This window comes from Caretta caretta, chromosome 19 (genome assembly GCF_965140235.1).
Source record: "Caretta caretta isolate rCarCar2 chromosome 19, rCarCar1.hap1, whole genome shotgun sequence".
NCBI classification, from domain to species: Eukaryota; Metazoa; Chordata; order Testudines; family Cheloniidae; genus Caretta; species Caretta caretta.
In genome coordinates, this window is record NC_134224.1 from 13427316 (window position 1) to 13442203 (window position 14888).

At 51.4% G+C, this 14888-nt stretch overlaps 1 protein-coding gene across 10 annotated transcripts in view; it reads left to right on the forward strand.

Moving 5' to 3' along the window:
• The window catches only part of PTPRU (protein tyrosine phosphatase receptor type U), a 322599-nt gene extending 308028 nt beyond the window's left edge, over window positions 1-14571 (forward strand). For 8 of the 10 annotated variants that reach the window (XM_048825549.2, XM_048825552.2, XM_048825554.2 and 5 more), the window contains 3 exons: window positions 1635-1792; window positions 4238-4373; window positions 13838-14571. In XM_048825549.2, the coding sequence (XP_048681506.1) occupies window positions 1635-1792; window positions 4238-4373; window positions 13838-13900 (357 nt within the window). In that variant the 3' untranslated portion in view covers window positions 13901-14571. The remainder of the gene's footprint in view (window positions 1-1634; window positions 1793-4237; window positions 4374-13837) is intronic. The other 2 variants (XM_048825551.2, XM_048825557.2) reach the window with 1 other exon arrangement.
• Window positions 14572-14888: the final 317 nt, after the last annotated feature.

Consider the following 14888-nt stretch of genomic DNA (forward strand, 5'->3'; position numbering starts at 1 on the left):
TTGATAGCTGCTTTCAACTACCTGAAAGGGGGTTCCAAAGAGGATGGCTCTAGACTGTTCTCAATGGTATCAGATGACAGAACGAGGAGTAATGGTCTCAAGTTGCAGTGGGGGAGGTTTAGATTGGATATTAGGAAAAACTTTTTCACTAAGAGGGTGGTGAAACACTGGAATGCGTTACCTAGGGAGGTGGTAGAATCTCCTTCCTTAGAGGTTTTTAAGGTCAGGCTTGACAAAGCCCTGGCTGGGATGATTTAACTGGGAATTGGTCCTGCTTCGAGCAGGGGGTTGGACTAGATGACCTTCTGGGGTCCCTTCCAACCCTTATATTCTATGATTCTATGATTCTATGATTGTGATGCTGCTCTGTGTGGTGTGTGTGATACTGGGACCCATGTGCGTGGGTATGCTTGTGAGGGGGGGTGTATGTGTGTGAACGTGAAGCTGCTCACAGTGTGATAGGAGAATGAGAGTCAGTTCTTAGTGGGCTAAATTATCCTCTCCTGGCCGTTGGTGTAAATCCCGAAGTCAGTGGTGTTGTTTCAGCTTCACATCTGTGTAAGAGGGAGCAGAATTGGGCCCTGTGTGTACATCAGCAGGAGCAAAGCGAGCCCTGCGCACCGTGCGTTGATCTGATTTTGCCAAGCACTGTGCCGTCCTTTGGGAGGTAAACGTGAGATCAGCCTGTACTGCCGTATTGCAGGGCGCTGGGAGTCGGAATTCTCTGGCCCCGCTGATTTTAGAATTAAGAGCAGGTGCCTGCTTCCATCCCACCTGGGTATCTAGGATCCTAGCCCGAGAGATCCAGTGCTGTTTGCTGGGAATCCAACAACCTGCCTTAGATTTCTCTCTCCCTTCCCTTTCACCCGCCCGCCTCAACTCCCCACACAGTTGTGGCTGAAAACAGCAATCCCAAATGGAGCGCTGGGCCTGGTGTTTCATTGCACAAGCCAGGCTTCATTCCCAGAATATTTTCATCTTCCGAGTCAGAACTGAGCCCCACATCCATCTGGCTAAAGCCCAGGCTTACTTAGCTTTGTGCATATAAATCCATCTTCTCCCAGAGCCTTCTAACTGCATTAGGTTGCAAAGCTAACTAGATTACTAGGGTATTAAAGAGCATTCTTACCATTCTCCGCCCCCTGGCTGGATGGCCTTGTTTCAAGAGGTTTGCAGTGAACAAAGCATGAATAAGTGTAGGTGCTCTCAGCCAAGTACACGGCAGGACTGAGGTGCATTATGTGGGGAGTCCAGGATGGGGCTAGCGGCGGGGCTACAGGTTAGGTTAAGGTGCATTGGCATTGCAGGGAGCCCAGGACAGGGATAGCAAGGGGTGGTACAGATTAGGTTGAGGTGCATTGTCAGAGCTGCATTCGTGTTTGGTGGGTTGTGACGGGAATGGCCAGGGCAGTGCAAATCAGGGTTGAGATACACTAGGAGAGGTGCTGGGGAGATGACTGAATAGCAAGAGATTCGGGAAGGGTGGGTAGATGGACACTTGCCTATGCGCTGCCCATGTGAAGCCTCCCTTCCACAAGCATTAACAAGTCCTGAGTCGCCCCTTGCCCCCACCAGACCCTCCAGCAGGACATCTAGGAGGGGGCCATACTCACACACTAATGGGCCTCTTCTAGTTGCAGGAAGGGCACCTGATGGTCCGGCATTTCCAGTACCTGAGGTGGTCAGCGTACAGGGACACGCCAGACTCCAAGAAGTCGTTCCTGCACCTGCTGGCCCAAGTGGAGAAGTGGCAGGAGGAGAGCAGCAATGGGAGGACAATCGTGCACTGCTTGTGAGTAGCCCCCAGAGAACAACAGCCTGCTCTCCTGGGCTGGTGGCCAGCGGCTCCCGCCAGCCCACGTGCCCAAAGGGCTAGAGGGGAGCGACCCCCATCAGCCCACCAGCGCTTAGTGCTGCCCAAGGGCCCTCCTGGGCGTGAAGTCTGTATTTAAGCAAGCCACCGTTGATGCAGTTCTGTGCACGTGCAGCGCCAAGCAGAGACCTGGCAGCTGCCATCTTGGATTTCCTCTGATCCCTGTGGTGAGTTTTGAGGCATTTAAAAACACTTGCCCAAAGCTCTGACCTCACTGGGCTAGGAGCTCAGCTGGTGGAAATCGGTGTCAATCCGTTGAGCTCAGTGGACACCAGCTGAGGTCCAGGCCCGCTGCACCCAGAGTGGAAGCTGCTCCCGTCACTGTGGGGTTGAGCAGCAATCCCAGCTGCTGTGCAGAGTCCCGGGAGCCTGCCGGGCTTTTCAGGAGAAGGGGATGCAGGCAGCAGCTGAGTGATTGCAGTGATGTGCTCTCCAGCAGGGCTGGTTACTGAGCTCGCACTCTATGAGTGCTCTCAACCGTCCTCCATCCATTTGCGCGCACACAGACACTGGGCATAATGAGTTTTCAAATCGACAGGGACAGCAGGCAAGCTTTTAATCAAAAATTAATTACAACCTCATCCGTCTTCATTAACCTAAGTATAATTTGAGAGCGTCCTTTGTAAAATACGGCTCTCTGCCCCCTCAGAGCTCTGAGGAGATGAAGACCGGGAGGTAAGAGAGGGAGCAAGGCAAGGAGGAGGGTGTGGAGGCTCATAAATCAGAGGCCGGTGTCTCTGGCAAGGCTGATGCGTTTGCAGGGGGAGGAAGGGTGTACCCAGTAGCTTTTGACGCTAAGCAGAACGATGGGACGTGAGCGATAAACTTGGTTCTGAGGGCAGCCGCTACCCCAAATAGACATCACAGATAAAGCGGAGGAAGAACAGGATCATCCACCCCATTTTACACAGGGGGACCGGAGACATGGAGAGAGAAAGGAACATGCCCCAGTTACATAGGAAGTTGTGGCAGAGCCAGGAATTGAACCCAGTGCTCTGAGTCCAGGCCCGATGAGCTGCAAGACCCCAGCCGTTCTCGTTGTAGTGCCTCTGACGAGTCCTGGTGTATGGGGCCACAGCGTCCCCCCACATTTGAACCAGTTTGCTCAGTTCGGAGTTAGAAGAATGTCATTATCACAGTGGGGCGGTGTCAGGTCACAGCTTTGCTTTGTGAGAGGTTCAGTCAGGCCCGACCTGGCAGAGGGAAAACCGAGACCACCACCCATGAGTTCTAGGGAGCAGGCCCAGCCAGGAAACGCGCAGTGTGAACAGCTCCTGGAAGAAACCACCCTCAAATTCATTCCGATATGCCAGAGACAGCAAAGTGAGGTCCCTCGTCTCAATGAGAGGCTCCTACCACAGATCCCAGGGGTCCCCCACTGCTAACCCCCTGCCAGAATGAAAATTCCTAGCCCTTGTCTTCCATCTGAGTCAGGTTCTGATCATGACGATACTTGGCCTCGCTCACCAGAGCTACTTAACTTCCTTAACAGGCCCATGGCAGGGAGAACAGGAGGATGATGAGGCAGGATGGTCCATGGTTATAGTGCTGGCCTGGGTTCAACTCCCTGCTATACCCCAGACTTGGTAAAGTCACTTAGTCTCTGTGCCTCCGTTTCCCATCCCCTGGGGATAACAGCACCATCCTACCTCATAGGAGGCATCCTGAGGATTCAGACATTAAAGATTATGAGGGGCTCAGACACTGTGGTAATTTGGAAACAAGGTCAGCAGGCCTGAAGGAAGGTTCATGCCTCTGAAATTGCCAGGACCACTCTTCATACCTTTTATTAAACTAGCTACAACCCTGGCTACCCACCAGCCCTCTGGTACAGGAGCCTATTGCATCGTTTGGTCCGTAGCTCAGCAATTTCATCCTTTGGAGTTCCGGGGTGTCCGGCCGGTCCTGGCGACGTGTGGCTCTAATGAATCCGTTTGCTCCCTGACTTGCTTCTCCAACTCCTCACTCGGACAGTAGCTCGTCTTTTATTACTGAAAAGGGGAAGGTATTATCTGCTGCAGCAGGTGGTTTCTTCCAGGAATGGAACTGGCCTGATTTTCAGAGGGGTTGCATGCTGGCAGCTCTCGCTGCGATCTGAATATCAAGCCACTTCTCAAGGCCCCCAAGTTGAAAGCACTGGCATTTGCCTCTCCATGCCCCACTTCCTACCTCCCAGTGTCACGGAGCTTAATTCACTAAAGCCTGTCAAACACTAGCAGATCCTCAGGAGAAAGGCACCAGAGAAAGGGGCCAGCCATTGCAGCTGGTTTGCTGTTTAGTGAGGCTGTTCTTGGGGCAACTACTCTGTGGGTCTCCTTGTGCGCTGGCTCTCCACTGACTGACTCCGTGTATGTCTCCCTCTAGGAATGGGGGTGGTCGGAGCGGCACATTCTGTGCCTCTACCATGATCCTGGAGATGATCAAGTGTCACAACTTGGTGGATGTTTTCTATGCTGCAAAGACCCTCCGCAACTACAAGCCAAATATGGTCGAGACCTTGGTAAGTGCTGAACGACGCCCCCCACATCTCCTGTCCCTTCTGCCTGCCTCCCGCTTGACCTGCTCCTGTGTATCAGAAAGTCCTGCTGTGTGTCAAGGCACACTGGGACCCAGTTAATCCAGCCTGGACCGGGGAGCCAGGAGGCACAAACACCAAGCCAGCGTGGATGTATTCGTCTCAGCCTGGCACCTCTTTCCCCTGCCCCAGCCACTTGCTGAACGTGACTTGGGTGCGTCCCAGAGTCTGAGGCAATGACCTCGTAGTATCATTGCTGGGCTCGTCCCCTGAATAACAAAGGGGTGGTGGTTTGTAGTTAATTCACTAGGTATGATTCCAGCTGTTCCTGCGGGTTAGGAGCAGTAGGGGTCCTGGCTGAGGAGCAAAGGGGGGCAGCCCTGTGGAGCATTTTCTGGTCTCAGGCTCCCTGCCAAGCCCCGTGGTCCGCTGGTCTCCTTGTTCTGATGGCATTTGCCTGTTGCGCACACTGTCAGATGGACACCATGTGCAACTGGTGGTTTCAGCAGAGTTTCCCCATGGGTTAGTTTATACCCTAAACTCAGGGAGTGCAGATCTACGTGAACGGAGACTGGAGAATGAGCTGGGAGGCCCCTAGGGCTGAGCCTGCTGCGTCTGGCACTGCTCTGCGTGGGAGTTGCCATACCAGAGCAGACCTGTCACCCACCCAGTGTGACGACCTGATCCTCACAGTGGGGCCAGTGGTGACTGCACCCCTCCACCCTGCTCCCACGCCATTGTGCGCAGGATGATGGTGCTTAACAAGGACGTCGTCCCACATGATCCCACCTGCAGTGCTCCAATGAGAGCCACACCCATGAAGGCCTTGCTGTGACAGATCCACATAGGACACTGGTGCTCAGTTCTCTGCCCACCCATCTCCTGGGCGGGATACGAGGGACTCCTCTACACTTCAGTGGGAAGAGTCACTCACATCCTGCCAGGGACAACAGGGCCTGCAGTGGGTTGCGTTTGCCTGTGGTGGCCTTGCCTTTTCTATCTCCGAGCACCAGAACCCATTGCGTACACACCACATGCTAAAGACAACCTAACTACTCCTGTGTAGGAACAAAAGAAATCCTAACTGATTTAGGCCCATTACTAGATGGAGATGGTAAAACTGTTAATCATGATGCAGAAAAGGCAGATGTGTTCAGTAAATATTTCTGTTCTGTATTCAGAAAGAAGCATGTTGATGTGTTTTTGGCACATGAAAATGATGTCTCGGGGAGGAGAATGATTTCCAGTCCATTGGTAACCAAGAAGGATGTTGAAAGACATCTGCTAGGGATAAACATTTTTAAAGAAGCAGGCTTGGATAACTTTCACCCAAGAGTCCTAAAAGAGTTGGCTCAGGAGATATCTGATGTTAATTTTAAATAAGTCTGGGAATACCGGGGAAGCTCCAGAAACCTGGAAGAGTGCTAATGTGCCAATATTCAAAACGAGCAAGTGGAATGACCCGGATAGCTGTAGACTGACTAGCTTGACATCAGTCCCAGGCAAAATAATGGAAAAATTGATACGGGATTCAGTTAATAAAGAATTAAAGGAGAGGAATATAATTAATACCAGCCAATATGGTTTTATGGAAAATAGGTCTTGGTTTCATTCTTTGAGGTGATTATGAGTTTGATTGATGAAGGTAACTGCATAGATGTAATGTACTTAGACTCTTATATGGCCTTTGACTTACTCTAGAATCATAGAATATCAGGGTTGGAAGGGACCTCAGGAGGTCATCTAGTCCAACCGCCTGCTCAAAGTAGGACCAATCTCCAATTTTTGCCCCAGATCCCTAAATGGCCCCCTCAAGGATTGAACTCACAACCCTGGGTTTAACAGGCCAATGCTCAAACCACTGAGGTAGCCCTCCCCCCACATTGATGTTCTGATTGAAAAATTAGCACTATCCAATGTCAATAAAGCATATGTTAAATGGAGTAAGAACTGGCTAATTGACAGATCTCAAGACGTAGCTGTCAGTGGGGAGTGATCAAGCGAAATCACTGCTGATAAAATTTGCGGATGATGCAAAGATAAGCAGAGCAATAAACAAAGTTGAGGACAGGCAGTCCTACAGAGCGATCTGAATTGCTTGGTAAACTGGGCCTGTTCAAACAAAATGTGTTTTAATTCAGCCAGATGTAAAGTTGGCCATCTGGAACAAGGAACGCCGGCTGCACCTACAGAATGGGTGGCTGTATCCGAAAAGCAGTGACTGCAAAGGGTTGAGGGGGTCATAAGTAACTCACCGTGAGCTCTCAGTGCAATGCTGTGGCAAAAAAGGCTGATGCGATCCTTGGACGTGTAGGAGTAGGGCAGTGATTTTATATCTGCACATGGCATTGGTAACTCCGATGCTGGAAACTGCATACAGTTCTAGTGTCCACAGTTTTAAAAGGGTGTGGAAAATTTGAAGGGGGGAGTGCAAAAAAGAGCCACCAAAATGATTTGAGGTCTGGAAAAATGCCTGACAGTGAGAGCTCAACCTGTTTAGTTTATCAAAGAGAAGATTGAGAGGGGACTTTACCGCATATCAGGACCTTCTCAGGGAGCAAATACCAATATTACAGGGCTCGTTAATCTAGCCGAGAAGGGCAGAACAAGAACCAATGGGTGGAAACTGAAGCCAGACAAATTCCATTTAGAAGTAAGGTACAATTTTTTTAACAGTGAGGGTGATCAACCACTGGCACAGACTCCCAAAGGAAGTGGTGGATTCTCCATCGTTTGATGTCTGCAAATCAAGACCCGATGCCTTTCTGGAAGATGCTTTAGCCAAACCCAAGTGATTGGGCTCAACGCAGGGGTAGATGGGTGAAATGGAGTGGCCTTTTCTATACAGGAGGTCAGACTAGATGTTCTTATGGTCCCTTCTGGCCTTCAACCCTAAGAACTTTGTTGTTGGCATTGGGCTACAACTCACACAACAACCAGGCTTCACCATAGCTCTTCCCCTCTCCAGCCTGACCATTGGTCTCTTTCCAGATCTCTCCTGTGCCCTTTGTGGATCCTTTTTTTCTGCCAGCCTGTGGTGTGGCTGGGCGGCAGGCAGAGGCCTCCCTTCTGCCGTCCAGTCCTCAGCAGACATTGCTGAGAGTGCCGTGTGACCTGAGCAGGCTGGGTGAAGGTGGGGTGGAGTAAGACGAGCAGCACGTGGCCATGGGGTTTTGTGCCCTTGACATCCATATCCCACTGTCTGGGCTCTCATACAAAGCCATGCAGGATGTATTACCCTGGGAGGTGGTGCAGGTAGCTCACACCTGGGGCCTTTCCCCTGCTGGAATCCTCAGCTCCGAATTCTGTGACGGGGATCAGCTTGGTGGGTTTAAAGCTGCCCTAAGGAGGGCACTGGTGGTTTCGGTGTGACTGGCTGTAGGTTAGGAGGGGAACACTTCACAGAGCACATCCCTGTGGGCCCTAGTGGGCGGGCGAGGTGGCAAAGCATCTCTGCGCATTGCCCCTGCCCTCAGCACTAACTCCGCAGTTCCCATTGGCCGGGAACTATGGCCAATGGGAGCTTTGGGGGTGGTGCCTGCAAGCAGAGGCAGTGCGCGGAGCCCCCTGTCCTCCCCAGGGGCCATAGGTATGTGCCGGCCATTTTTGGGAGCAGCGCGGGGCCAGGGCAGGCAGGGAGTCTGCCTTAGCCCCACTGCACCGTCAACCAGGAGCCACCCGAGGTAAGCACCTCCTGGCCAGAGCCCTCACTCCTTTCCACACCCCAACCCTCTGCCCCAGTCCTGAGCCCCATCCCACAGCCAGCACCCCAAGCCCCCTCCTGCACCCCAATCCTCTGCCCCAGCCCTGAGTCCCCTCCTGCACCCAAACTCTTCCCAGAGCCCGCACCCCCTCCTACACCCCAACCCCCAGCCCAAAGCCCCCTCGTGCACCCCAACCCCCTTCCCCAGGCTCAGCCCCCACCCATACTCCAAAGCCCGCACCCTAACCCCCTGCCCCAGCCCGGTGAAAGCAAGTGAGGGTGGGGGAGAGTGAGTGATGGAAGGAGGGGAAATGGAGTGACCGGGGTGGGGCCTCGGAGAAGGTGCAGGGATGGGTCCCTGGTGCAGGGGCGGGGCAAGGGTGTTTGGGTTTGTGTGATTAGACAGTTGGCAACCTTAGCAACCAGAGATGTGGCTTTGGCCCATGTAGACATACCCGAGCTAGCTCCAGTCACAACAGCAGTGAAGCTGCGGCCGTGGGGGTTAGCCACTCCAGTACGTATCCAGGGTCCCAGGCAGACTTGTCCAGGTCCCGTGCTGCTGCAGCCTCACTGCTGTTATTGGCACTAGCCAGCTCCAAGACGGCTTGGGTGTGTCTACACGGGCTGTGGCCACACCTCTGGCCACAGCAGAGTAGACACCCTTGAGCTAGCACTCAGCCATGATTTGCTTGTCTCTAGCCAGTCCCCTCAGTTTCTCACCTTCACCGTACCCAGTTCACTACAGAGTAAAGAGCAGCCAAGGTAAGTCTTGTCCTCCACAACAACTGCATTCTTGGAGGTTTTCTTTGGCCCTGTTGAATTGCAGGCCATTGGTCCAGTTTTAAGCAAGAGAGTCCTGTTTTTAAATGGTTTGCCCTTGTCTGGTACTGTTATAAAACCAGATGTGTGTTTGTTCAGTGTTAGACATGGAGGATGCCATTTTGAAGAGTGCACTGCATGCCCCACCAGCGTGACCTTGCTGCAAGGGTCGAAAAGGGTACTGACCGGGCCATTAAAAGTCCGGTCAGCGGGGGCCCAGGACTAAGGCAGGCTCCTTACCTGCCCTAGCTCCGTGTGGTTCTCGGAAGCGGCCGCCAGGTCCCTGTGGCCCCTAGATGCATGGGTGGCCAGGGAGGCTCCATGCCCTGCCCCCGCCCTGAGGGCCAGCTCCGCAGCTCTCATTGGCCGGGAACCTGCGGGCGCGAGGGCAGCACACGGAGCCTCCCTGGCCACCCATGTGCCTAGGGTCTGCAGGGACTTGGGAGCTGCAGTAAGTGCCACCAGGACCCCGCACCCCCTCCCACACCCCAACCTCCTGCCCCAGCCCAGAGCCCCCTCCTGCACCCCAGATCCCTCATCCCGGGCCCCACCCCAGAGCCCGCACCCCCAGCCTGGAGCCCCTCCCACACCCAAACTCCCTCCCAGAGCCCGCACCCCCACACACACCCCAACCCCCTGCCCCAGCCCAGAGCCCCCTCCTGCACCCGAGATCCCTCATCCCTGGCCCCAGCCCAGAGCCCACAGCCCCAGCCAGAACCGCACCCCTCCAAACCCTCGGCCCCAGCCCGGAGCCCCCTCCTGCATCCTAAACCCCTCATCCCCAGCCCCACCCAGAGCCTGCACCCCCAGCTGGAGTCCTCACCCCCCACTTCACCCCAACCCCCTACCCCAGCCAGAGCCCTCTCCCACACCCCAAACCCCTCATCCCCGGCCTTACCCCCCTCCTGCACCCCAATCCCCTGCCCCAGCCTGGTGAAAGTGAGTGAGGATGGGGGAAATTGAGCGAGCAGGGGCAGGGCCTCAGGGAAGGGGTGTTCGGTTTTGTGCCATTAGACAGTTGCCAACCTACCTACAGCTGGTTGGGGTGAGAGCTACATAGGGGTCAAGCTGGGGGTTTTATCACTTTGTGAGAGGAATCCAAGTGGTTTGTTGCGTTTTTCAAAGCAAGGTGGCTAGCGTGTTTGCATTGCCTGGATTATAAAATCCCTTGCTTTAAAACTGAAATGGCTTTGGGAGGGATGTGCTTTGCATTAGGAATTAAACCATGATTGGGCGGGGGGAGAATAAGTAATAAAAAGGTGCAGTTGACAGGCATGAAGTTGTCAAGCCCATTGGGCTAAATTGCAAAGGTATTACCAAAAAGCAGCATTTCGGATCAGAACACAATCTTTTCCCAGCCTTAAATGAACCTGAAATGTCTACTCCAGGAAACTGAATCTCATGGAGCCACTGTGGGCCAGATCTCCCACTGGGGTAAATGGGGGTAGCCTCTCTGAAGTCAGGGGGTCTGCTCCACTTCAGACCAGCTGCGGATCCTGGTGGGCCTTCCTGTGCCCCCCCCCCCCCCCCCCCGCTGGCTGCCTGTGGGGGTTTATTTTTACATTATTATAAAAGGAAACAATCCCTTTCCTTAATCCAAAAGCATTCTGCGGTTTTAATCTCTGCGGCTGCCTCCTCTCTTTGATTTCCTTCCCCTAGACCCCCCTCCCCCTCAAGGAGGGAGGAATAGCTCAGTGGTTTGAGCATTGGCCTGCTAAACCCAGGGTTGTGAGTTCAATCCTTGAGTGGGCCATTTAGGGATTTGGGCCAAAAATTGGGGGTTGGTCCTGCTTTGAGCAGGGGGTTGGACTAGATGACCTCCTGAGGTTCCTTCCAACCCTGAAAGTCTATGATTCTAAGACCCCCCCATACCTGGGCCAGCCTAGTGGTACCCACCCCTCCACACAGCTAATTTAATTCTTTTTGTAGGCCCACTGATGCTTCCCACAGAGCTCACTGGAGGATTCTGCTTTAGAAGCACTTAGCACTCTCACATAAAGAAAAGGAGTACTTGTGGCACCTTAGAGACTAACCAATTTATTTGAGCATGAGCTTTCGTGAGCTACAGCTCACTTCATCGGATGCATACCGTGGAAACTGCAGCAGACTTTATATACATACAGAGATCATAAAACAATACCTCCTCCCACCCCACTGTCCTGCTGGTAATAGCTTATCTAAAGTGATCATCAAGTTGGGCCATTTCCAGCACAAATCCAGGTTTTCTCACCCTCCACCCCCCCACACACAAACTCACTCTCCTGCTGGTAATAGCCCATCCAAAGTGACAACTCTCTACACAATGTGCATGATAATCAAGGTGGGCCATTTCCTGCACAAATCCAGGTTCTCTCACCCCCCTCCAAAAAACACACACACAAACTCACTATCCTGCTGGTAATAGCTCATCCAAAGATAGATAGATAGATTTCCTGTGCATGGGATTTTGTGCCCCCTCCTGTCTTTGTGTTTGCAAAGGAAATTGCATGCAAACAGGATCCTCATTGCTCTGAGAGCATCCCGAGGCTCATCCCCCTCCCGAAGTCACAGCTATCATCTGCTTGTGATGTATTGCGTCCAGTTTTGGTCCCCCCACTACAGAAGGGATGTGGACAAATTGGAGAGAGTCCAGCGGAGGGCAACAAAAAGTATTAGGGGGACGGGATATATGACTTACGAGGAGAGGCTGAGGGAACTGGGGTTATTTAGTCTGCAGAAGAGAAGAGTGAGAGGGGATTTGATAGCAGCCTTCAAATACCTGAAGGGGGGCTCCAAAGAGGATGGAGCTCGGCTGTTCTCAGTGGTGGCAGATGACAGAACAGGAGTAATGGTCTCAAGTTGCAGTGGGGGAGGTTTAGGTTGGATATTAGGAAAAACTATTTCACTAGGAGGGTGGTGAAGCACTGGAATGGGTTACCTAGGGAGGTGGTGGAATCTCCGTCCTTAGAGGTTTTTAAGGCCCAGCTTGACAAAGCCCTGGCTGGGATGATTTAGTTGGGGTTGGTCCTGTTTTGAGCAGGGGGTTGGACTAGATGACCTCCTGAGGTCCCTTCCAACCCTGATATTCTATGATTCAAGCTCTGACGCCCTCTGATTGAGTGATGAGTCCCTAATGGGGTTGGGAACCAGAGAAATCGATGGACACATGCTCTGCTAGCGGAAAAAGGGCTCGTTCTGTTAAAGGCACCAGGGCTGCTCTATCGCCATGGGTTGATGCCTTACTTGGCGCATTCATGCACGACCATGCTCTTAGAGTGCAAGATGTCCAGGGCAGAATGATACTTGTAAACTTTAGGGCCTAGCTAAATAAATATATACAAATCCTCCCATTCAGAGGAACTCATTATTTTAGCCCTTCCTCTAATGGGAAAATAAGATCCTGTATATCTTCTAAATATAGAAAAATCAATGCACAGGGTAGCAATTCTAGCCAGGGGAAATTTTCACACAGGACCTAAGTCGTGGCCACAAAATATATGCAGACAAGGGTACTTTAATTGCTCCCACTAAACCCAGACTGGTGCAGGCAACAATTAACTGTACCTGTACCAAGGGAGCTGTAATGACTCAGCTGTGCTCACGGTGCAGGCATCCAAGCCATTGCACTGAGAGGAAGGTTGTAAGTCTTTGCTGTAGGGAGTAGTTTGTTTCAGGCTCACTTCCTTGAATGTGAACGGTAAGACTCCCCAACACCAGTTTTCCAGGATCGGGCCCTTAAGCTGCCTTAGTGGGGCTTATATATGCACCCATCCGTTGGCACATGCAGTCACCTGCTTTGTACATGGAAGGGTGGGCTCAGATGTGTAGCAGATGCAGCAGAGACCCCCGCGCCTGGCTGACCTAGTGTCTCGTCCTGTCTCAGGTGGGGGCTGCCATTGACACTAATGAGAAACCAATTCCATGTGGCAACATGGCCCCCCCACAATTGGCATTAATTGGCTCCCTTGTTGGCAGTCTTGGTGGGGAGGCTGAGAAATGAATGGACCGAGGAGACTGAATTCGCCTTTCTTCCCTAGATATAGGTCTTCTGAGTCAGGGTTAAGATGCATTGATCAGATTATTTGTAGGATGCTTGTGCTTCCATTGCCCAGGCTGGATAATCCAGGACCTTAGTCCCCAGGTCTGTCCCCAGGCACCTTTTACCAGTTTCAAATGCATTTATTTTTTCATGAACAGATAATGTTCAGGGGGGCTGGAACAATTTGTATAGTGGGGTGCTGAGAAGCATTGAACCAAACTGTAACCCCTGTATATGATGGAAACCCCTTCAAGCCAGAGGGTGCAGAAGCACCCCCAGCACCCCTAGGTCCAGCACCTATAGTAATGTTACGAGAGTGTTCCCCAAAAGCACTATCTAGATCTATGTAGGTAGGTAGTTCATAGCTGAGAGCGCGCAGCATACGCAGAGCTGGTTGGAAAGGCTCGGAAGGAATGTTTTCCCATTGGAAAATACCAGTTTTGTCAAACATGAAATGTTTTGTGGAAATGTGTCACCAATGATGAACATTCTTTGGGGAAGAAAAATGGAAAAAAGCATTTCTATAAGGTTGAAGTATCGCGTTTGAACCTATTGAAAACAGAACCTTTTGATTCTCCATTTTGAATTGACCTTTCATTTAATTTTTTAAGTAATATAATAGAATTAATTAATGGGGAAAAGTCAAAATTGAAACAGAAGATTTCGATAGACCTGAAGCATTTTTTTCCCCAAAATTTCATTTTGCAGGAAATTTAGAAATTTCTTGTTTTCCTTCTATTTTGGAGCCACAGAAATTTCAAAATTGTGAAACTGCAAAGTCTGGTTCCTGCTCTGCTCTATTCATAGGCTTCTAAGACCAATAAAACCTCTTGCGCAGTACAAGTGGCTTATGCTGGGCAGCTCTTTACTTCAGCTCTTCACGCATTTCTTTTTTTCTTCTTCTTAAAGGAGCAGTATCATTTCTGCTACGACATAGCACTGGAATACCTGGAATCACTGGAGACAAGATAGCATCGTGCCCGGAAGATGGAAAGCAAATGTCTGTTTAGGGTTCACGCCAAACATGCATTTTGCACTCAGACTTTGAGCTAGTGCAACTGGCGAGAGGGGGAAAAATAATAATGGTCACAATCAAAAAAATACAATAATGAAAAACAAAAGGCAGAACGTGGGGCAATGTTGGCCATGTTAGATCTTCATCCTCCTGCTCTCCATCTCCCAGGCCCTCTTTCCACTCACATCAGGAGACAGAGCTTATACAGGTTGGTTGCCAGCACTTGCTCCATTACCACAGTGATGCCTCCATGACAGCCAGGACTGTGAAACATACAAGGGCGAGCAAGGGGACTTCACCTGTGCACACCTGTGGACACATTCAACGCACAGAGCAGATCAAGGAGAAAGAAGAGGCAAAGTGGGAAGGGAAAAAAGAGTAATTCGAGCCTGTTTCTCAGTGATGGTTACAAAGGATTTATGGAAACAACCGTAGTTGGGTTTTTTTAATTTTATTTTAAGTCTAAGCAGCTTTTCAGAGGCACCCAGAAGGTCATCTGCAGGCTTTAGCCTCTGTGGAGACACAAGCCACGTTGGAGTGAAGACACTAAAGCGAGTTGTGTCATTTCCTGTCTCCGTTGTAATCATGAGTTTGATGTTTGCTAATGGATGCCAACTTCCTGAGTGTCCTATTTTATTTGTGTGTGTTCCCAGAGCAGATGTGGGAATGGGGGAATCCAGGTTGGGTAACATTTTGCAGGGGCATAACGGCTGCTCCTGTCCAGTGCTCACACCCAGCCTAAGCTATCCTGCCAAGGTTTTCTGAAGTGGCCAAGTGATTTTGAGTGCCTCAGTCTTTTTGGGTGCCCACAACAAGGTACGTTAAAGGCATCTGATTTTCAGAGGGCTAGTTCTCAGCCCTTCCCGGAAATCCGGTCCTTTCAAGGTGTCGCAAACTGGGTGCCCAAAAGTTGAGATGACTATAATCACCTGGTCATCTTGGCCT